The sequence below is a fragment of the Panulirus ornatus genome, chromosome 7 (assembly GCF_036320965.1).
Source record: "Panulirus ornatus isolate Po-2019 chromosome 7, ASM3632096v1, whole genome shotgun sequence".
Lineage (NCBI taxonomy): Eukaryota > Metazoa > Arthropoda > Malacostraca > Decapoda > Palinuridae > Panulirus > Panulirus ornatus.
The window spans coordinates 31,814,007-31,839,119 of NC_092230.1; the positions used below are offsets into that span (position 1 = coordinate 31,814,007).

At 43.9% G+C, this 25,113-nt stretch overlaps 1 protein-coding gene across 2 annotated transcripts in view; it reads right to left on the reverse strand.

Moving 5' to 3' along the window:
* LOC139749506 (centrosomal protein of 104 kDa) overlaps positions 1-25,113 on the reverse strand; it is a 467,215-nt gene that overhangs the window by 112,972 nt on the left and 329,130 nt on the right. For both annotated transcript variants that reach the window (XM_071663445.1, XM_071663446.1), the window contains one exon: positions 14,724-15,124. In XM_071663445.1, the coding sequence (XP_071519546.1) occupies positions 14,724-15,124 (401 nt within the window). The remainder of the gene's footprint in view (positions 1-14,723; positions 15,125-25,113) is intronic.

Consider the following 25,113-nt stretch of genomic DNA (forward strand, 5'->3'; position numbering starts at 1 on the left):
CGAGATAATGTTCTCGACTTCCAGACATTCTTCAAGGCTCCCAGGATTTTCGCCCCCTTCCCCATATATATATATATATATATATATATATATATATATATATATATATATATATATATATATATATTTCTCAAAACTTAAGAAAAAAAAAGTAAAGCGACGGACCCAAGGTTTGTTTACCAGCCGCTCTAGGTTACCAATCAAGGGGCTGTTAACGCTGACGGCGGCACGTCCCGCCGCCTCTCCATCGCTCTCCTTCCTCAGTGAGCTCAACGAAGCACTGACAGTTAGTACACCGCTAAGCCTTGTGGTACACTACGGTCGATGGGAGCGTGAGAACGCGGCGTGTGCAAACTATAGTGCAAAATGAGTAAGGGAAGGAGGAGGAAACTTCTACGATCATTCCAGTTCGTCCGAATACCGAAGAAAGGGCCATGTCATCCCTGTGAGTATTTGTATTTACCGGTGTAATTTCAGTGCTAACGTACCAATAACAACATTTACTATCATCTATAACTGTAGAATGATCTATAAATTAGAGAGCTCTATCTCACAGTTAGTGTGGTTTCAACTCTTCCCCAACAGTTTTAATAAGATTAATATTCAGCAATTCAGAAATGTTTTAGAAACATATTTTTGTTTTTATCGTAAAAGTATTTACAGAAGAATCACCTACGTAGTAACATATCCATACAAGAACTGATTAATTGCTGCCAATTTAATCTTACATCACTGTTAAAGAAAATTTTCAAGAAAGGGAAGAGTAATCTCCAAGGCTTCTCTGCACTTGGAGCACGACACAGACACTGCCCAACCTGCAACTTTCCAACCTGCTCCAACGCTGCTGAACCTGACACGTTACATAGTGGTGTTGGTTGGCTGACAACGCATTCGTGGTTCACTGTGACAACAGAAAAAATGAAAATAATTGCCGTAAATGTAGGTCTAATATAATGAGCCACAATATCAACAGGTCATGGTGAAATTACGTGAAAATAAAACTACATATGAAGGGTTTAATTGCATTAGACTCGACTGCGTAATAATTAGTACTAAGTGGTGTAATTACAATCTAAACATGAACATCAAATTTGCATGAAACTGTACCCTGACGATAGGTTTCATAAACCGATATTCTATTAAAATTAATTCCACTTTGCTTTACTGTTACGTTTTATTACATCTAGGACAGTTAAGACAAGTTCTGTTATTCACTTCCTACGTATTCATGAGGACAGGTCATAACCTGCTACCTGTCTACCCACCATAAGTCTCGGTCACAAAAATCTATCGACCAACTTTCTTCCTCACTGGTTTATAAGCACGGATGAAAAATCTAAATATTTTCCGTTTTCATTTTTAAGGAAGTATTTCTATGCTAAAAGCTGTTAGAGATGAGGGTCTGAAAATTCCTCTGCCTTCCTAATGACTACCTTGTGTTCATGCCACGGCCAGGCCAGGTATAGTCATATACTGAGCTCCTCCCAGGCCAGGTTAGCTCAGATGTAGTTGGTTCCAGGGTCAGGAAAGGCACGTGTATAAATTCATGTTAGGTTACAAGATTGCTCTAAATCTCAGCCCATTCCGGGAGGAGGTCTCTTGACTCAGTAACCCCCAGTCAACTCGCAAGTCACGAGCTCAACACCACTTCAGATGTGGCTGTAGATGCCTTAGTTATTCTGCAGGTCAAGTGACAGTGGGTAGTGTTATCTCCCATACCAGGGTCACAAGAGGTTGGGTTGCCTCCCATGTCCTCAAAGAAGCTTGACTTGTCTCAGGTTATGTCGCAGGAGCTTGAGCTGCCTCCCAGGTAGGGTCACACGAGCTTGTACTCCCTCGCAGGTGAGGATCACGTCAGGTCAGAGGCTGCAGTCGCCTTTCACATAAGTTTAGAGATTTTCTATAATACTATCTTAAAAGGTTTTGCTTCCCTAAGTCAAACCAGGCAATTTTAGTGGGTCAAGTCCAAGCTGAGTAGGAGCTTGCGGTGCGCCAGGTGGTGGTGGGAGGGTGGCCGTGTGACCCCAGCAGGTGAGCAAGTTACATTACCTGGCTGGTGGGTGGAGCGTGGCCAGGGGCTGTGCGCGCCTTACACATCATAGTCGCTCTCGGCAACCATTGTCCGCACCGCCCGCACCCACCACCACCTGGGCCACGCGCGTCGCGTATCGCTAATTACAGCAGTTTTCCCCCGTCCTTCATATGTTTCTGCACTTGCTTGTGTATCGAGGATTCTGAGCTTATCACGAGCAATGTTTCTTGAATTAACAACACAAATCATGTGAGAATGAGTTAATTACGTATTCATTACAATTAGAATTACGGTGAACCTCTCCACGCCAAATGAATACTGGACTGCAGTGTATCGTGTTTTCAAAATTTCAATTCATATACACCCATACACGTGCATATACATATCAACATATACATATACAGCCATATTCATATAAACACATTCATCTCATTTGCCTTCGTCCGTTCCCGGCTCCATAGGAAACAGCATCGCCATCCCCTGCGTTAGCGAGGTAACCCCAGGAAAACAAACTAAAAAGGCCACAATCGTTCACACTCAGTCTCTAGCTGTCATGTGTAATATGTTTTTTCCAGTGGTGATTCTGCATATATTTGCCATTTCCCGGATTAGCGAGGGAGCATGAAGAACACAAGACTGAGCCTTTGAGGGAATATCCTCAATTGGGCCCCTTGTCTGTTCCTTCTTTTGGAAAATTAAAAACAAGCTGTAAAGCTGGAAACTCTGCTAAGGGAGGAGTCAACAATAAGCCTTTCCATACGCGACATACACATAAGAAAAAGAATTGACTCCCCCAATTCACTTGATGTGAATTCAAAGATTATTCACATCTAATGAACTGAAGGGGAGTTAATTTCTTTTTTCATCCCCGTGTGTTACTTCTAGACAGGCTTATTGTTAACACATCTCTTAACAAAGTTAAGAGCATCATAAACATGAATGAAGGAATGTGTAAATCAATATCTTAATGCAATCTCTCTTGAACCCTTTAGCCCGATTAACTTCTTTTACAGACTATATCCCTAGGATGAATTTTAGAAAAAGTATTGTATTATCTCCTGTCCTGTCTTAAATCATCTTTTAGAAATGTCTCTCTCTTTTCTATCCTACTGTGGCCAGTAGCTGCTCTGAAAACTTGTCAAATGCTGGTAGTCTCTAGTGCCATCGCCCACATCCTCGCCGTAATACTCCTCTAACCTCTTTCGCTTTCTGACAACTTTAATTGAACCAAATCTCTTTTAAGTTTTTCAACTTTCCTCTCGTATTTGAAGCTAAAGTTGCCCATGGACCTACTCTGTGTGTGTGTGTGTGTGTGTATGTGTGTGTGTGTGTGTGTGTGTGTGTGTGTGTGTGGTGGGGGGGGGGGGGGGGGGGAGCCTAAGCTAAGTCGCCATCTATCGACCAGCCCCGAGGGGAGGATGAACACCTGGGTTGGGTGTAGATCGACTGGGACGCCTAGGATTCGACCCATGAGGGTCAGATCTCAGGTGGCCCGTGGTGACTCATGGTCAGTAACGCTAACCACTACACCATGTGTGTGTGTGTGTGTGTGTGTGTGTGTGTGTGTGTGTGTGTGTGTCGTTTTTCTACACGTTCCCACCTAGTTACCTACCTCGACATGCGGACACAAACGTAGGCACATACACAAGCATGCTGATTCCAATCGAAGTGCAGGCAAGTTTTTTCAAGGGCATTTGTACTCCACGTCTGCACACACACACACTGTCTTGGACCCAGATATCAAAAACGTCTCGACCGAGGGTGGGGAGCGGCGGGTACACAGAGCCACAGACACACTACAGAACAGTGTACCCCATCACGCAGGAGAGACGTGTCAGCACGCCACAACACTGAACCATTTAAGAAATCTATATATTCACACGCAAGTCTGCTCTGACAACCCTGCAAATGGCCAGAAAAAGTTAAGCGGGCTTCCTGGCAACACTGGTTTCGTGACGGTGAAGAAAAGATTATAGGAAGAACCTGAAGTGCGGCCGTTCATTTACTTGTAACGATAATATGACAGCTATCTCATCAGTATATACCATACTTTGTTGAATGGATTTACGTTATGCATCTACTGTATTTTACTATCTCCATTTTTTCTTCTTATGTTATTATTATCATTATTACAGCATTAAAAATGCCATAATTAATTCATTATAATAATGACATCGCCTACATTTATCATCGTTATAAATACTGTACACAATCCCATTTGGGCATTATCATTGTTATTAATCACCACTAACAAATGTTTCATTATCGTTATTACTAATTACCAGCTTATTATCCTATCATCATTATCATCCTATCATTAGGCGTTGGTTATGTGGCCTTCCTCGACCCGGACACCATGGTCCTCCTGTATACCTCAGTCCTCGAGCACTGCCTCACAATGTAAACTGTATACTTTGAAGCTTCTGTACACCACAGGTGAGTTCTGCCAGTAAGGTATACTCCCTGGAGTGAAGGCATACTAAATGAAAGTGGATGACTCAAGCTGGATCTGTGATGGCATGCGTGTTGGGGAGACTATGTGAGATGATGACAGATGACGGGAAGTAAGACCGGTAAAGGCAGGTGAGGCATTATGATCAGGTGAGTAATACACTGTTGGGAAGGTTGGGTGTGCTGACGTGATGTAGTGAGGGTAAGTGATATGGAGGGAAGAGGTGAGGTGCTACGAGGTGTGAGGTATTATGGTGCGGTGAGGTGATGCGAAGGAGAGGTGAGGTGAGTTGATGTAAGGTTAAATGATGTGATGAGGCGCACTCTTGTCGTATGATGAAGTACAGTAATGTGGGGTAGTGATGAGGATGTGTCGTGTATTGTAATTACATAAAGGTATGTGGTGAGGTGTGGTGTACTATGATAAGGTCAGGTAAACAGGATAAAATGAAGGGGTACAGTAAGGCGTTGTGATGTGATTTAGTGGTGAGGTTATATGGTGTGATGAGGTTAAATGGTAAGGAGGTAGTGTGTGTAGAGTTAATGTGAGATGAGGTTGTGAAATGAGGTGAAGTGAGATGATATGAGGTCAAATAACATTCTAAAGTTACGTGGAACAGTGAAATATGAAGTGAAGTGAGGTGAAAGTGGTGGAGGGACAAGATGATATGTGGTGACATGACGATGTAATACAGGGACACGAGATGATCTGGTGAGGTACTGTCGTGTGTTAAGGTGAGAAAAATAAGTGTGGTTGGGGTGTGGCTGACGACTGTATGATGTGAGGTGGACGAGACTACTTGAACAAGAGCCAGGAGGTGGCATGAGGAGTGATACACTGAGGGGTCGTCACTTCTTGGATAATGACAGCATGGGGGTCAGTGTCTGGTGAGCATATGTATGGGGATGACAGTGACGGACCTCTTCTCAACACGGGATGAATATTTTCTAAACATACGAATATAAATCGACGGTCCCCGCCACCCATGTTTCACTACACACTATCTCAAACATCTCATATACAGGGTATTATCTGAATTTTTAGTTTGGACGGAAAAATCCGTCTCTTCTTTTATTTCTTTTAATCAAATGTTAAGATACTCCCTTAATGCAAAGGTGGGGAAGACTAACGTCAGTTTCCCTTTACTTAAGTGATACTCAAGCAAGACCCTGGACTAACATGACAGAGCAACGCACCGATGAAGGGCATTGGTGCCCACATCAACACCCAACTTGTGAGGGAGAAACTGTAACTGTTCTTCCAGCTGTGAAAAACCTCAGTTTTGAAGGGAAAACAGTCTGCAGGAGTCAGTAACAGTAGGGTAAGTCAAGGAGATAGCGAACTGGTCAATCCTGCAGTTGCCAACAGTCCTACGGCAAGTGTGGGACGTGGCGGGCCTGGAGGCCGCTGCGTGACTCAGACAGGTAAGGCAGCACGCAAACTGACAACCACTGTTTTATACCTTATGAACTTCGTCAACCGACCGTAAATTGGTGTAACGTGCCTCCACACGCAGCTGGTGAAAATCCTGTTTCGTTTGACGTCGACTATGACGCTTTCTCACATGAAAATCTTCGACTGAGTCGAGTGTTATGAGGCCAACACGTGTCAGTGTGTGTGTGTGTGTGTGTGTGTGTGTGTGTGTGTGTGTGCGCGCGTGTGTGTGGTGATGAGGAAAGCGTGTCGACCACTGTGGGCGTTGCAGTGGTAAACACGGACATGTATGGCGAGTGGATCCATCCCTCATCCCGAAGTTGCTACACTAGCCTGAAGTTAGGGATGGGAGGATGGTAGAAGCAGCGAGCCTACAATCTGTAAACGACAGATACGTCTGATCATTTCATATCACAACGGCGATCATGGAAGTCCAATTATCATCATCAACGAATCCAGTCTATCTTAACACTTGGTCTGGAGTTACAACTTCGGAAGAGTGGTTGCGAGCTACGGCACCTCATAATACCTACAACTTTAATTAAACTGTGAGTGTAGAGAGTGAGGCAGGGTGATGATGGAGGGTTAATATCCACTCATAATTATCTCAACCCTCACTTGATGTCCACACCATCACTTGAGGCAAAAGAGTCATCATGTAGCCTAAACACGTAATCAAGTTCCACAATTAACTGTTAAAATATGATTTAAGCTCAAGGAATGTTAATGTGTTAACGAGAACATTCCATCCGCATCTGGATCATATACCCACACTAGAGAGTCATTTCTATACGACTGAGCGTGTGAAGAATGATTGTCTCGGCCTGGTATATGAACATGATCATGATGGAACCAGCCAAACAGGGAAGGCTGGCTTAACAACCTAACTCTAGATGGCAGGGTTCCATCCTTGTTCCATCAATCCTGATGTATGATTCTCTTCTCATGAATCCATCTTTATATATTTCTTGTTGAATTGATCAGCAGTACTTAGTTTCTGCTGAATAATGAAGTAATATAAATGCAAATGAATAGGTGACAGTGTTTGTAACGTCAATTATTTATAAAAACGCTGTTATTGTTGTATTCATTTAATGATATTAGTGTAATAATTGTTACGTCCTTCACTGCGTAATTGGATATAATGTGAAATTCGATACCGTGACCAGTTATGACTGGGAGAGCGGCTTGCTACCTGTGACGTGGCATGGTACGTCAAGTGGCGTATTTTTTGTTTATATAATTACTATTTAATCTGGCTTTTTTTTTCAACTGAAAATATGAAGTACGTGTTCTTACATTTCATGAATATGTATTTCAAATAACAGTTTGTATGTGTGTGTAAAAGATTATTTACATTTGAATCACACGGCACTTATGGCCTTTTCAACAACCTTCCATAAAAACTAATGCAATTCATTTTTTCAGGAATCCATCCACTGGGACGTGACACAGCTGCTGCCGGGCTCTGAAGAAATACCCACTTGCTGGTACAAAACACCAACGCCCACTATGAAGAGTCGGTGAAGGTTGCTTCATATACGCTGAATGGATATATATATATATATATATATATATATATATATATATATATATATATATATATATATATATATATATATATGCAGAACCTTCACTTCACCGTGGAGATACATGCAACAATCACGACTGGAAATAGAAAAAAAGAACGTTGAGTACTTTCGTTTACATCTTGTCAGATTAAAAAATGAAAGTACTCACCGTTTTTTCTTTTTACAGTGGTGATTGTTGCATAGAAATATATATATATATATATATATATATATATATATATATATATATATATATCGATAGCGCCAGGATAAAGGGCAATCATCTGCTCCACAAACCAGTTTCTGTTAACGACTAAAAATGACGAATGCGAGTAATTCCAACCACAAATGACCACCAATATAAAGGAGGATAACTCGCTTCACTCAGTATACAGTAAGGCATCCAACACCGCTGACACAACCAAGGATGGTGTTAACACCAGTGCTGACCAGGCGTGGTAGTGGTGGCAGACACCCTGGGTGTGGCCAACTTTACTGTGGTTGCTGGCACTTACCATCAGCATATTCCTGTGTTGACAATACTGACAACACTAATTCTATATGAAAAAATCTGCCAACGCTATCAACGTTATCAAAATATGCGTTCGAAGCATGTTACCAAAACCATTACGACAACTTCGATACCAGTACTACATTATGATAACCCCGCTACCAACACCATATTGTTAACCTGGTTATCAACATACTATACCCAGGTTACGCCTGCAGCCACCACCTTACTGGTCTGTGACAACTGGTGGTGGGCCAGTGTACATGAGGTAGTGTTGTGTCGGTGTTACACTTACTGTGCTGTTGTGGCACTGTTGCTGTGCCATCAGGACACTGCTGTTATCCCAGTGTGGCACTGGTGCTGTGTGTGTACTACGTATGGCAGTGTGGCAGTGTTACTGTGCCAATGTAGCACTGTAGTTATGCCAGTGGTAATGGTTGTGCAAGAACAGCACTGATGTACTGATGAGGCGTCTGTTCTGTCAGCGTGACACTTGAGCCAGTTTGGCAGAGCTGGGCTGGCGTGAGGCTTGAACCAGTGACACGTGCTAGACTGGCAATTATGCTCTGCCAGTGACATGTTATGCCAGTATGGTGCTTGATGTAACAGTGTGACACCGTTGTGCCATATGACACTGGTTTGTACCAGTGGCACTTGTTGTGCTAGTAGGACACTGCTACTTAGCACTGTGGGTGTCAGTGGGGCACCGTGGATTCGTTAGTGCGGCAGTGTGGGTGTTCAGTGCTGCACTATGGGTATGTCACTGTGTCAGAGGACATGCTAGTGTGGTTACGTGAGGGGCGGGAGGGGGTAGTGTTCATCATGGTAACAACAATGTTACCAGGCTATGATCACCACCATCCTCCCTACAGTAACGTTACAGATGTTCGCCTAATCCGACCGTCGTTCAATACAAAGCCAAGTCCAGTACGTAGCCTGAAAACTGATACAGATATACACACGCGAGTCATACACACACTACTAACACTATCATGTACAGACATACGACCACGGACGCACAGTCGCAGAAGACAAACAGACTGACTGAGAGACAAACACAAGCAGACATAGGAAAGAAACAGTGTTGTATATATTACGACACATCCACCACCACAGCCATTTTTTAACTTACATGTGTATACTTAGCGACAAGCGACTCATTTCAGTCTTTTGTATTTTTACCTTAATGTCTTCCACTTAAACATTATGTTTTATGAAATATTACATATATACTATCAGTGCTTCAGGAAATTTAACCCTGGTTTCATACGGTATATGTACGAAGGGTTTCAAAGTTTCATACGAATATTTCCCCATCTTTCCAACAACTTGTGAAAACAAAAGGTGTTTCCTCATCTTTCCAACAACTTGTGAAAACAAAATACCTTTTTATCATCTTGTTAACTTTCATCACTGATCATCTTACCTGTATATTTCTTATGGCCTAATACCATTGACGGAGGTTAAATAAAATACTCCCCTTTCTGTTTCTGTTCACAAACGTGTTAATGTTGCCAACCTTCACACAATATGCAGCAGACAAATACTGTCATAAACACATCAACTGGTGTTCATGGTATCCTATAATGAGGCTCTAAAAACGAACCCGAAATAGTGTTGGGATGTAGTGCACGGATCGCGGTGAGGCTGGTGGGATACACATGACATACAACCCGGCCACCAGCCAGGCCCACGCACCAGCACTGTACAACTACAGCTTTAGTTAAGCTTACGGCTGGTTGTCACTTAAAGCTTATATATATATATATATATATATATATATATATATATATATATATATATATATATATATATATTACTAAAAATTGATTCCTAAAATTTACCGACATCTATAGGAAACAAGAGAAGGTAGTTTGTCTTACCTACAAGATAACCTATTAACGTGGTATAATAATGTAACACCAATACTCCATGGCTTAAGTACACAACATGAATTACGATACATTTCCCTGGATGACAGCCTTTGATTATGTACAGCTTAGTGTCATATCGTATATTACCTCACCAAATCTACATGCATACATAAATAATACAGTACATACCTACATATATTATTCATCTATACATATCCCAGGACCTCTTCTTAAGCAGGGGTCCAGGTCTTCTCCAGGACCTCTTTTCAGAGGCGTCTGCAGCCCAAGGCTGCGCTGCTTTCAGAATCAGGGAAATATAGAGTCCTTTAAAATGGGAAGTTAATTGACGAGACTGTACTCTTAGTGATATAGCCTCACCAAGGATAACTTTTCACTTACCGTATAACCTTCTGCAGACGTAGTCTTGTAACATCTTGAACTTGTGTGTGTGTGTGTGTGTGTGTGTGTGTGTGTGTGTGAGTAATCACCACTTGTATGAGGAAGGAGTTTTACACCAGCGAGGCCCCGTCTGTTGAAACATCTCTTCTGTAACTTATTAACTTACGGATGCTGTAGCAATTTACTATGGCCTGATACAGCGTATTTCATGTATCCTCCACTCATACTACAATAGTACTTCTTTACGTCCTTTCTAACAAGTGTCTTCTTAAATTTCATGTTATGGCGTCTGGTTCTCGGTCGCCGCACCTTCCGAAGAACTGTTTATTATCTACATCATCATGCTTCTTCACAAATTCTATGGTTATGATCAGATCAAGTTATCCCTCACTTGTCGAGGTTAATATAACGTTGTGGAGAGAGGTACAGTCCACACACTGAACTGTAAACTGATAAGGACAAAAGTTCCAGCGCACAGACAAACATCACTCCACCTCCAGCTAGCGTAGTACTGGTACTAACCAAGAGATGGCGTTACTACACCTCCAGCTGGTGTAGTGCTTTAGCTAACCAAGATATGCCGTTACACTAAGTACATCTGTACCCGGTACATATGCAGTGATGATAAAATCTTCTTGCATTAAGTTTATCCTTTAATGAAGGTGAATTACAGTAATAATACAGCATAGTCACAAAATCTCTCCGTACACTATCAACACCACAACTAGCATCTAACATATGCTTCACCATATACACATGGGGGTGATTTTCTTATTACTACGAAAGTCAAAAGAAATATCAATCATTTACAACTAAGTGTACATTATGGATGTAAAACCGCATTATTTTTCTCTATCTTAGAAAAGGTAGCACTAGAACAATGCTTCAGCTTCATATTTAGACGTGGGACAAACTAAGCTGGTTCTACAGATTTGCGTCTTGCATCGTCAAATTTCGATGAACACTACAGCTTGAAACATAATTTCAGTCGTAACTGAACTCCTCTGATTCCATGTCTTCACACACGACTGAGCGAATTCATAAACTTCAGTCATGAATTCGCACAAATCTTGCTAAACTTCAGAGATCCACATCTCTCCAGAGTTTGCTATCAGGCTATACCTTATACTGATATTCATGATCCGAAAAACTCGGTTGAACTTCATAAATGGCAACTGGCTTGGCTAAATCTGAAACCTGCCTTACGCTAAACACGGTCAGTTCATAACACTAACCTAGCTAAACGTTATAGCTTTCACATCCACCACTGTTCCTTCGTCACCTCTTATGCATCAGGAGCTTAACCACTTGAAACGACAATACGACCCTTGAGTACGATGGCCTAGTTACCTAAGGGTCGTAACGGTGTCCTCATATGCGGCTCTCAAGTACCAATGCGTTCCTGGATACGGCTCATGAAAACAGATTTATTTCGGCATGGTCGTGTGTGTGCTTCTTAGCCAACCAACCGCTATACCTGAACAATAATGTTTAAATCTATATAACAAATGTCAATCACAACGATACTGAGAAATTATGTGACAGAGACGTTCAGTGTAATGGAAAAAGCTGTCACTCTCGAGTAACTGGCAGATAAATGTCCAAATATAAAAAGGCGTCTTCTATTTTCTCATCAGAATGAATCAGAGATTAAGGTTGGAAAACTATAATGTTCTTACAGAAAACGATATTTTGACAAGGCACGAACGAAACGAAAACCTTAAAACCACACATTGGCTTGGTCAATCACATATTTGCTTGTTTAAACACATATATGCTTGGTTAATCACATATTCACTTCGTTAGTCACTCATGATGGTGTAATAATCAAATGCTGAGGTAATAAGTGATTCACTGAAGTCTGTATACCAGTGTATCGTCTGCAGTGGTGGGTGTGCTGGCGAGGCTGCGGGTACGGTGGTACACCCACACAACTTGCCAGGCTAGGCCGTCCTCTGTCTGCACACGGTGTAAAGTTTGTAAAGAAAAATCATTATAATGATTTGAGTTGGTTGAGGATGAATCTATAATGGTAAACATCATCCAAGCAGGTTAGGTTACAGAGCCTCGTAATGTGATACTGCGTTACTGTTACTGAGACTTAAGAGGGCAAACACTGTGTCAGTTACTTGCAGGGATTTAGGTATAATAAAGCAAGATCCCAGGTGCAAACTATGATCACTGTAATAAATAAAATCAATCGCTGGCAATGATCGCAAACAACAGCTGTGCTCTGTGGTCAACTGCCAGTAAAACCAGGATTAAGATTAATGTGTAACTAAACCCCTCTCGTACATGGCAGAACATCCCGGTGTGCGCGGCGCATGGCATACGTGTTTTTGGAAAGTGATCTTTAAGAAACGACGCTGCAGGAGCGCAGACCCGTATCTCTAAAGCTGGATGGCTACGGGTTCCCGAGCTGGTATTTAGTTCGCATTCTCAAATGGTCTGTCAGGGACGCGCACACTCTGCTGTTCGCCATCGACAGGGTGATTTCACACAGGAACACCACTCCAGCCTAACCAACCTTCGTTCATCGTGCAGCAAGACCCACAAGCTGTACCTGGCGTGCCCAACCTACCAGCTGGAAGCACCATCCAGCACCCTCAGCCACAATGTTCACGAAAATAGAACTTGGTAGAAGTGACGTCATCCACACCCGCTGTCAAGCCTGACATCTGGCCAGATGCCACATGACCGCACCGCAAGTCCTCAGATACAATCTTAACCCCAATGAGCCAGAACGTTTCTTTCCCAGTTTATGTCGAGCTTATGTTTGGCGGGAAGCGAACCGCCAGACAACTGCTCTAGACAAGATGGGTTTTCCTCCGGGGTTGCAAGTGGGGGAGTGGGGTAGGTGGTGGAGGGTTCAGGAGCGGCGGCGGAGAATTTGGGCGAGATGACCGTTCTGATCAAACATGGACGAGATGACTTTCTCTGCAATGTATATGACTCTTGTGTGTCTGGCTATTTCTTTTCTCTTCTAGTTTACCCAGACGGAACAGCGAGAGATTATGCCAAGAATTGTGGCCTCGGGAGCAGATGTATATCATATCAGGAGCGGCCAACCGGCAGCCAGGGACGGTGTGGTGCAGTGGTCAAGGAACTGGATCCACGTGTGGGAGTGGCTTGGTCGAGAAATGACACGGGTTGTCATGAGAGGAATGAGCAGTAAATGCAGTGAAGAGGTGTTCGCAAGCGGTATATAAAACAGATAAAAGTGTATGAGAGAATGATTGCAACACTTTACAACGGCTCAGACTGGAACAACAATTGAAACCCTTCACATATCAAGGTAGCTGCGGCGGCCAACGTATACTGACGTCTAGGAAAATTTCACGAAAGCCGAAAATATTTTCGAGTGATTTTCTCTTGAGACTCGACCTACGATGGTCAAGGGATTCTGAAAAAATTTAGCACATATACCACAGTATTGCCACTACAGTCTCTCACATCGCACTTCCATAACAGTAATTTTCTTTTGGTTTACTCTAATGATGGATAGGTTATCAAACAGTTATAAATCCCAAGAAACAAACATTCCAAGACGATATGAAGCACTTCTTTGGTATCACTTTAACTTTCTAAAGAATAAGAAAAGGAAAGGTTTCACAAAAGGAAAGGTTTCAAAGTATAGTGTCGGGCCCGAGGCAGCGCACCAGACCCTCCTCACGTAATAGCATCTAAATGGTAGCCTACGGCCTGACACACACAAGACAAACTATCGCCTTTTTTTCTGATATTACGGACGAGTGAGCCATTCCGGACAGGCTGCTCACGGCAAGTTATATCGTTATATCATTAATGTTAAACAAAAGTTCTGAGTCTGCAATAAATATTAAATAAACACTGGAATAGTAATCCCTAAAATACTTCAAATAATGAAAAATACAAAGCTAACTAACCAATATTATAAATACCGAAAATATGAAAACAGAATGTGTGTGTGTGTGTGTGTGGCAACCCACTCTCATTCCAACAGTTGCAACCGTGGGTTACAGCGGTCCTGTAACTACATACTTTTAGATATCGTTCAGGTAATTTGCAAACGTCCGCTATAAGTGCTCATATAACGTATCACTGCATACAAAACATATCTCTTAATTTATCCACATACAAAGATAATTTCCCCAAATGACGACACTGGAACAGGTGGCTCCCTCATAAAGCAGCGGGAAATTCTAAACAGAGTACCTCAAATTTCGACATTTCAGATAACCACATACACTTTAGTGTAGTTATCATTCGATACTATTAATAATGTCTCAGTCTTCCGGTAAACTGTCTACAGTATCGACACTACTTTCGAAGACTTTTTTTTTTTTTTTTTTGAAATACATAAGATTCTGATACCAACATCTGACTACTACTAATAAAAAGTATTCATTTAAAGGGGAGAAAATTCCTAAAGATCTACGAACATGAAAACTACTACAATTGTGAAACTTACTGTTTGAGGGCGGGGAGTGTCCGCTCATCGTAAGATACATATGCGGAGTGGGCGGAGGATGGGGCGGTGTAAGGTGCTGGCGAGGGCGCGGCGGGTGGGGCCGGCAGGTTCGGGTGTCTGGGTGAGGGGGGCGGACGGGGCGTGCTGGCCTGTTGTGGCGTCGCTCGTAGGTCTGGCAGCGGCGCGGAGGGCGTCTTGATAGGCGGCGGTGACGGTGACTTGGGCGGCGACGGCGGCGGTTTGGGCGGCGTGCTTGGGTGTCGTGCGGGCGGCAGCTGTGCAGGGGCGGCGGGCGCGGGAGTGGGCGAGGGGTCACGGGAGCGAGGCTTAGCCCTCAGGCGTGGAGGAGGAGGCAGCTCACGTAACCCCTTCGGTCCAGGCGCGTCGTTCCTATCCAGTTTCTGTAAAGATAGCGAGAGGCTTTAGCTGTGGCAGAGGGATGCATGGATGTGGTGAAGAGATGGTAGTGGATGGTGAGCTGTGGAGGAGAGACAGATGTAGTGGATGGTGAGCTGCGGTGAAGTAGATGGATAGGACGGTGAACTGTGGTGCAGAGATGAATGTGGTGGATAGTTAACTGTAGCGAAGGGATCGATGGATGTGGTGGATGGTCAGTCGAGGTAGGGACTAGGTATAACATGGGTAAGGATATGGCAGAGAGTGATGAATGTGACGAGACCTGACACAACTGGGTAACAACGATTAACGTGACAGTTTGATTAATGTGACTGAAGAATAGTTGTGACAGAGATCGTTACGGTAGGATGGATGATAAACGACAGAAACTAATGGATGCAAGCGATGAAAAAGATTAAGGGTCTGACTTTGGAGGAATAGATGCAACAGGGAAGGATAAAGCAGAGGAATGGATTTCGGACTGCGAAATGAATGGATGTGTAGAGCAACAAATGGGTGGATGTGACATGGAAGGGAAATGTGAACACGTCAGATGTGTTGAGAAAGAGACATGTCGTGTACACAGAGTATCGGAGATGTGGCAACGTGGTGACCACAAGAAATTACATTTATCAAGCAATTTAACAGCCGTGATGATGAGGGGTGGCAACGGAAAGCTGCAGGGGATGAGTGACGTAATCGCAAGCAGAACCGTAAATAAATTATCACATGACTGACACTGATGTTGTGAGATGTAGGACAATGACGCATGTCATGAATATGGCAACACAGTTAACCTACACACACGACTGCCTGATTATATGCGTCACAAAGCAGACACAGGAACGCTGGTCGGTGAGGAGGGGCGTGACCTGCGGCTCCAACGGTCGGCCTCACACAGTAAACAAGACCATGAGACCAACGCTCGGGCCAGCCATTCCCTCGCCCACGTTGTTCTTTCTTCCTGTGACTTTATTCACTTTCTTACGCGTTCCGGAACACCTTCATCCGCACTTACATATTTACGCACGTGGATTTATTCATTTCACTCATAACCCTGAACCAATTTCTTTGAAAGTCCTGCTGTTACCAAGGACCTCTTTGTACAGACCCCTGCAGCCCAAGGCTAAGTTACTTCCAGGGGTATGGAAAAGTACGACTCCCTTGAAGTGAGAAGTTCTTTGACGAGACTGTGCTCCAAATGATACAGCCCCGCTAAATTTAACTTTTCACTCGCGGTGTCACCTCTTGCAGGCGGAGCCCAGCAATACACACACACACACACACACACACACACACATATATATATATATATATATATATATATATATATATATATATATATATATATATATATATATATATATACAAATTTGTCCTACATCAGTATCAAACCGAAGCGTAAACTAAAGTGAGGTCGAGTGTAAAATTACACTTCCATCTTAATTAAATGCAAATTAGCGACACGATCCTAAAACAGGTAATCATGGTGGCCAAAAAGAGTGGACTCATTACAACAAATCCCAGTAAACCCGCCTCCCACATGGCTTGCCGGTATACCCACTGCAGTAAACTCGCCTCCACTACTGCCCCATAAACCAGCCTCTAGTACTTGCCAGTCTACCCCGGGACAATGGTAGAGGGAGGTGAGGGCAAAGTGTGTTGCTCCAGAAGGTGGTGAGGGCAGTGTGTGTTGCTCCAGTAGGTGGTGAGGGCAATGTGTATTGCTCCAGTGGATGGTGAGGGCAGTGTGTGTTGCTCCAGTAGGTGGTGAGGGCAGTGTGTGTTGCTCCAGTAGGTGGTGAGGGCAGTGTGAGTTGCTCCAGTAGGTGGTGAGGGCAGTGTGTGTTGCTCCAGTAGGTGGTGAGGGCAGTGTGTGTTGCTCCAGTAGGTGGTGAGGGCAGTGTGAGTTGCTCCAGCAGGTGGTGAGGGCAGTGTGAGTTGCTCCAGTAGGTGGTGAGGGCAGTGTGTGCTGCTCCAGCAGGTGGTGAGGGCAGTGTGAGTTGCTCCAGTAGGTGGTGAGGGCAGTGTGTGCTGCTCCAGCAGGTGGTGAGGGCAGTGTGAGTTGCTCCAGTGGATGGTGAGGGCAGTGTGAGTTGCTCCAGCAGGTGGTGAGGGCAGTGTGAGTTGCTCCAGTAGGTGGTAAGGGCAGTGTGAGTTGCTCCAGTAGGTGGTGAGGGCAATGTGTATTGCTCCAGTGGATGGTGAGGGCAGTGTGTGTTGCTCCAGTAGATGGTGAGGGCAGTGTGTGTTGCTCCAGTAGGTGGTGAGGACAGTGTGTGTTGCCCCAGTAGGTGGTGAGGGCAGTGTGTGTTGCTCCAGTAGGTGGTGAGGGCAGTGTGTGTTGCTCCAGTAGGTGGTGAGGACAGTGTGTGTTGCTCCACTGCTGATGAAGGTGCATATGGGCGGCCTCAGGGGTTCAGGGCTTGCTGTCTCTGGTCAGTCATTCCCACAACCTTTACACACCATAAACCCAACATTGGATGGGGTCAATATGACCACAGGTCATGCACCAGGCGATGTCAATTACGTGCACAGGTTAATCCTTTGAGCACGACCGTACGACCCACGAGCAAGTATTGCGATATATACTGTAATACTCCGCAGGATGGCCTTTAACCCGATTCTTCGAAGTCAGGTCAAAGGTCAGGTCGTCAAACCCAAGGAGGTACAGGTCACCAGTTCCTCCGAAGAGGACAGACACAGTGAAATACATCCTGACATGTCCGTAGAGATTTACATACATTCTCCCTGGCCTAGGAGCACGCATGCTGCGCTGTATATCCTGCCCAGCCTGCACGTGTGTTATGCCTTGTGTCCCATAATACTACACACGTGCTTTGTCATGTGCCGATGTTATTCCTAATTAACCAATCTACGGGTTATCCAGGCCACAGTTACCTAATTCACCGACTGTCAATATCTTAATTACCCACGTTACCGGTGACCCAAGCTCAAGTTAACCCCATGACTGAGTACCTGGCCTAAGGTAATCAGATGGCTAATTATCCAAGACCAATATAACCATATATATTTGTTATCCAGGCCCTAGTTAACGAAATGATATTGCCCAAGCTCCACTTGATCCGACCAATAATTATCCACATTCACTTGATGACTGATGATCTAGTTAACCAGATTTGTGATATTCCATGCCACATTTAACAAAGGCAAAGGCTACCCAGGAACTACTTAACCAACTTACTGATTATTCAGAAACCTGTTTGTCAAAATTCATCTTCTCCAGTGCATGGTTAACACCAGTCCTGGTCACAGGTCAGTATATGGTTAACACGTCCAAGCCATAGGTGCGTCACAGATCAGTACATGGTTAACAACTCCTCGTCACAGGCCAGTAATGGTTAACACGTTCTAGTCACAGGTACGTACATGGTTAAAAGGTCCAAGTAACAGGTCAGTACATAGATAACACCTGGTCACAGGTCAGTATGTGGTTAACACGTCAAGTTAACCAAACCTAAATAACAAAGAAAAATTAACCTGCTTGAGAATGAAAACGTAAAATCAACCGGACACCGATTAACAGACGCCAAGTTAACCAGACCCTTAATATCAAACAAAAAATAAAAGTTCATTGAAAGGTAAAATAAACTCTGTTAACCAGTTCCCTAAAAGTCTGTAAACCAATTCCCTTAAAGTTTGTTAACCAGTTTCGTAACACCATCAGCATTTTTTCTACAGGAATTAGGGCAGTATATATCCAGCAGTCAATAGTGAACACTTTAGACGATGTTTGTAAGCCGAGCGGCCAACACGCACCTTCACTCCATCAGACTTATCATAGGCAGGTTAACATAGTCTGTGGATGACCTGTGTCGGACAGCTATGACACCAGTGATGCTTGTCACTCATACAATTACGACAGTACGACCCTTCAAGACCACGATAACACCCTTCAACCACGACTGTACGACCCTTCAGCACGACAGTACGACCCTTTAAGTGTCAGGTCACACGTCGGGTCATCATACCCATGGATCATCGTATCGTCGTGCTCAACGGTCGTACCTTCGTGCTCAAGCATCGTACCTGTCTTAAATAAGAGTCGTACCGTCGTGTTCCAGGGGGTAACACTGGGTCCCCCCGTCCATGGGTACACTGGTGAAACACCCAACCCGGACGACCCCGCTTCCTGGACACCCACTGGACTGGCAGTGTTGTCCGATGATGGACGACCTGCCCTCCCCCACCCCCATCCGTGATCCTGAATGACTAATTACAACGAGTCTGTTCGCTTGTCATTGTTTTCAACCCACATGTGGAAATAAATGAGGTTGACTTAGATGGAACATGTTTTCCGGGTTCTATGATCGTCTGCATGAGCAACATATCTGTAAATACTGGCAGACGGTCGATAAACACACCCTTTCCCTTCACCTGACACACTTGAGGCATTCCTCCCTCCAGCCACGTCTGACACAGCCATACATTACGGTACACTGGCCCACACTCAACACCCTTACTTACTCACTCTCCATGCTGGAGGCTCCAGTCACGGGAAAAAGTCCACATCAAAGCCTGACCCTCATTGAAATGTGGAGAGGTTGTATAACAGGCAGCAATAAGAAGAGAGAAATTTACTTTTCAGGTATGTCAGGGGAAATGGAAAGCCTGCCGACTAAAACGAGTCGGGTCACAGTCGTGAGGCTAAGACATGAGAGGGTGGAGACTTCCAAAGATTCAAAGTGCAGGAAAAGAAACATATCAAAATGACTCAGTCTTTCCACACAATTCTAAATCACTTGATAACTTGACCTTTTATGATATCAAACCCTTCATCACAGGGTAGAGCATTTATCAATATATATATTTTACATAATTCCAGTCCTGAGGTAAGCAGAAAGAGCACAGCGAAGGCTTTTAGATGTTACACCATCTGGGCAGCCAACAAGACGCTTCCTCACCTACATAAAGTTAAGCTAATGTGAAAAACAAAAAACCAAAATTCAAGTTCACGAGAACGTACAAAAAGATATCTAAGGCCCGGAGGAAAGGCTACCTTAACCAGGTTCGGAATAACAAAAAAGCCAAGTTCCACAGACTACAAACACGACTGGCAAATATCTCATATATTAACCTTAGTAAACTGGGCCCTTAAAAACTTCAAGTTAACCAGGGCCCGGAGAAGCAAAGCCAAGCTGGCCCGTACCTAGACATGGACCAGTTAACCAGGACTTGAACAAAGCATAAACCAAGCTAACCAGCCTCTTCAAACATGTTAGAAAAAAACTTAAAATGTAACCATAAAAGAGGAAAATCAAACAGTCCCTAAACAGCAATAATACTAAGTTAACCAGAACATGAATACAGGACAAAAAACAGGCCAACTTAACCAACCCGTGAGCAAATAAAGCCAAGTTAAGGATCCTAAAAAACAAGTTAATCTGCCCCTGAAACAAAAAACATAACTGCCTCGATAGAAATTTAATCGGAACAGCATTGCCAAGTTTACCATACTATGAAAAGGGTGCAATGTCAACCAAGACTAGAGCAATAAATTAATTAGTTAACCCAACCAAGACTAGAGCAATACATTAATTAGTTAACCCAACCAAGACTAGAGCAATAAATTAGTTAGTTAACCCAACCAAGACTAGAGCAATACATTAATTAGTTAACCCAACCAAGACTAGAGCAATAAATTAGTTAGTTAACCCAACCAAGACTAGAGCAATAAATTACTTAGTTAACCCAACCAAGACAAGAGCAATACATTAATTAGTTAACCCAACCAAGATTAGAGCAATTAATTAGTTAACCCACCCAAGACTAGAGCAATAAATTAGTTAGTTAACCCAACCAAGACTAGAGCAATACATTAATTAGTTAACCCAAACAAGTCTAGAGCAATAAATTAGTTAATTAACCCAACCAAGGATAGAGCAATAAATTGATTAGTTAACCAATCACTAAGGATAGACCCAAGCCATCCACAACCATAATATAATCATCATTCTAACGTGGTGATGGACGACTATATTTTGGTTAAACAGACCTGAAAAAAGCCATGTTTACAATGTCAAAAAATCAACTATGTTAACCACGCTATGGGAACATCAGCCACGTTAAACAGGCCCCGAACAATATAGCCATGTTAACCCGGTCCTGAACTGCAAATAACCCATATTAACAAAGCTCTAAACAGATCAGCCATGTTAAACACTCCCAGAAAATTTTTTGCCCTATTCGAGAACCATATAAAACAACCGAGCCATGTTAAGCAAACCCTGAACAACGGATGATCCATGTTAAGCTGGCCCCTACTAAACAGGTCGTGTTAACCAGACTCTACACAATGAAACATGGTAAATATGTTCTGAAAAATCGAGCCATGTTAACCCGGCCTAGAACAACAGCTGTGCCATGTTAACCAAGTCCAGTATAACGACTGTGCCATGTTAACCAAGCCCAGAACAACATCTGCTTCATGTTTACCAGACCCAGAACTGAACCATGTTAACCAAGCCTTTAACAACTCATCCGTGTTAACCAGGTGCTGATCAAATGTTAACTAGAACAAGAGAGAAATTGAGCCAGGTTAAATCAGACCAAGACAAAAACTGGGCCATGTTATCCAGGTTCTACGCAAAAACTGAGTCCTGTTAACCAGAACAAAAGCTGTGCTACGTCAAGAGACCCTGAATAAAACATGAGCCAAGTTAACCAGAATTTGAAAAAAAAAAAAAAGTTAACTAGGTTCTGAAAATAAATAAAAAAAAACATTAATTAAGTCCTAAACAAAAACTTAGCCATACTCACCATCCCTGTACAAAAACTGAGCCATGTTAACCAGGCCCTGTGGAAAAACTAACACATGTTAACCAACACCCAATTAAAAAGCTACACCGAGCTACACCATGTTACCCAGACTCTAAAACGAAAAAGAGAAAAATCCACTAGGTAGGCCATGTTAAACAGGCCCTGAAAAAGTGAACAGTATTAACAAGGTCCTGATCAAAACTGAGCCATGATAGCCAGGTCCTGAACAAAATGTGTATTATGTTAACTAAGCCTTGAACAAACACTGAACCACATTAACCAAGCCATGAACACAAATTGAGCCATGTTAACCAGGCCCTGAACAAAAAATGAGCTACATTAAACAGGCCTTGAACAAAACCAGTCGTTAACTGGGCCCTGAACAAAAACAATCATGTTAATCGGGCCCTGAACAAACACTGAGCCATATTACCGGAACCCTGAACAAAAACAACCATATCAATCGAGCCCAGAACAAAATCTGTCCCAAGTTAAGCGTCCAGTGAACAAGACTTAATTCTAACCTGGCCCTTAGCAAACACAGTCATGTTAAGCGGGACCTAAAACAAGACATTAACCGGGTCCTAAAAAAAAGACATGTTAACCAGGCCAACAAAAACTGCCATGTTAATCGGGACCCAAACAAAAGCAGCCATGTTAAGGGTCCGGAAGAAAAACAGTAATGTTAAGGGCCCTAAACAAAACAGCATTGTTAAGGGTCCTCAGCAAAAATAGCCATGTTAACCGGGCCCTGAACAAAAACTCAGCCACGTTAAGCGGACCCTGAACAAAAGTTAACCTTTATATTGGTTTCCCTGGTGGAAGTGGCTTCGAGGACCATTTTGTCTTAATTGACCAGCCTGGCCCTGGGGCCCGGAATAATGGCCAATCACCAGACATTTTACGACCCCGCCCCCACCGCGTCTAATGGAAGGTCAGGTCAATGTCCCTTCTTCTGTGCACGATATTACTCAACCTACTTCCCCTGTCAGACAGTACGACCCTTAAACATGACAGTATGAACCTTCAATATAATGGCCAAACTTTGGAAGTGACCCCTGAGATTGAGGTCAAAGGTCAAGCTTTCATACCCAAGGGCTGCAGCGTCGTGGTTGAGGAGGCTTACGAGTCAAGCTCCTTTTGTCTGGTAACGAAGTCAACTCGATCCTACAAGACCAATGATCCCGGAGGGGACCGTACCTGACCCCAGAGGGTATAGTAACAGACCCCAGAGAGCACTGTTCTACAGACCTCCAGGGTACGAGGCGGGCACCCACCAGCACCGCCCCAGCCGAATCCAGGCCAAGTCCTGGACTATCACCACCAGCCGATGAACTTGGCCAGTGTCTGTGCGTCTCTCTTATCAGCTCGATGAATATGCAGTACCATGTTCCCGGCGCTGCCTGGCGGCCACCAGTCACCCGTCCACTGTGATGTTACTATCGTCTCTTAGCCAGCCACACCCGAGGCCAGTCTAGCCCGTCAGCTCGAGTTCAGTGACCAGACAGTCCTGTGAGGTATGTGGCGTCTACGGCGTTCATGTGGTCGGGAGACACGCGAGCGCAGGGTGGGTTGAGGCAGATAGCGCACATCAACGCTAGGGTAGGGGGCAGTGGAAGACGGATGTGCAACACTGGGGGACTGAGGGAGGAGGACATTAGCACTGGGAGGCCGTGAGAGAGAGGACGTCTGTACTGGGAGGCCGTGGGATGAAGGACGTCAGCGCTGGAGGGCCGTGGAGGGGAGGACGTAAGCAATGGCGTCAGTGACTCTGTATAATAACCAGGCCTGGAGACGGCCGCTCATGATACCGACATCACAAAGAGAAATTGCCACTGTTGATGGAGGGTGAGGCAGGGATGACCCACCACAGGTATGCTCTCCCGCTGACCTGCCACACACAACGGGCCCTCCGTGGTGTGGTGAATAACGGTACTGACCATGAGTCAGCAGAGACCAGGCCGGGGTCAGAGACGCATGGGTCAGAATTCTTGGTGTGGCACTCGAACTACATCCATCCCATGTGCTCACCCTTCCCTCGGGACCGGTCGATTCTTTTATATTTTCATTATACCTTGTCGTGTCTCCCGCGTTAGCGAGGTAGCGCAAGGAAACAGACGAAAGAATGGCTCAACCCACCCGCAAACACATGTATATACATACCTGTCCACACACGCACATATACATACCTATATATCTCAACGTATACATATATATATACACACACAGACATATACATATATACACATGTACATAATTCATACTGTCTGCCCTTATTCATTCCCGTCGCCACCCCGTCACACATGAAATGACCCCCCCCCGCATGTGCGCGAAGTAGCAGCGCTAGGAAAAGACAACAAAGGCCACATTCGTTCACACTCAGTCTCTAGCTGTCATGTATAATGCACCGGCTCCCTTGCCACATCCAGGCCCCAAAGAACTTTCCATGGTTTACCCCAGACGCTTCACATGCCCTAGTTCAATCCACTTACAGCACGTTGACCCCGGTATACCACATCGTTTCAATTCACTCTATTTCTTGCACGCTTTTCACCCTCCTGCATGTTCAGGCCCCGATCGCTCAAAATCTTTTTCACTCCATCTTTCCACCTCCAACTTGGTCTCCCACTTCTTCTCGTTCCCTCCACCTCTGACACATATATCTTCTTTGTCAATCTTTCCTCACTCATTCTCTCCATGTGACCAAACCATTTCAAAACACCTTCTCTGCTCTCTCAACCACACTCTTTCTTTATTACCACACATCTCTCTTACCCTTTCATTACTCACCCGATCAAACCACCTCAAACCACATATTGTTCTCAAACATCTCATTTCCAACACATCCACCCTCCTCCGCATAACTCTATCTATAGCCCACTCTTCGCAACCATATAAAATTGTTGAAACCACTATTCCTTCAAACATACCCATTTTTGCTTTCCGAGATAATGTTCTCACCTTGCACACAATATATATATATATATATATATATATATATATATATATATATATATATATATATATTTTTTTTTTTTTTTTTTTTATACTTTGTCGCTGTCTCCCGCGTTTGCGAGGTAGCGCAAGGAAACAGACGAAACAAATGGCCCAACCCCCCCCCCATACACATGTACATACACACGTCCACACACGCAAATATACATACCTACACAGCTTTCCATGGTTTACCCCAGACGCTTCACATGCCTTGATT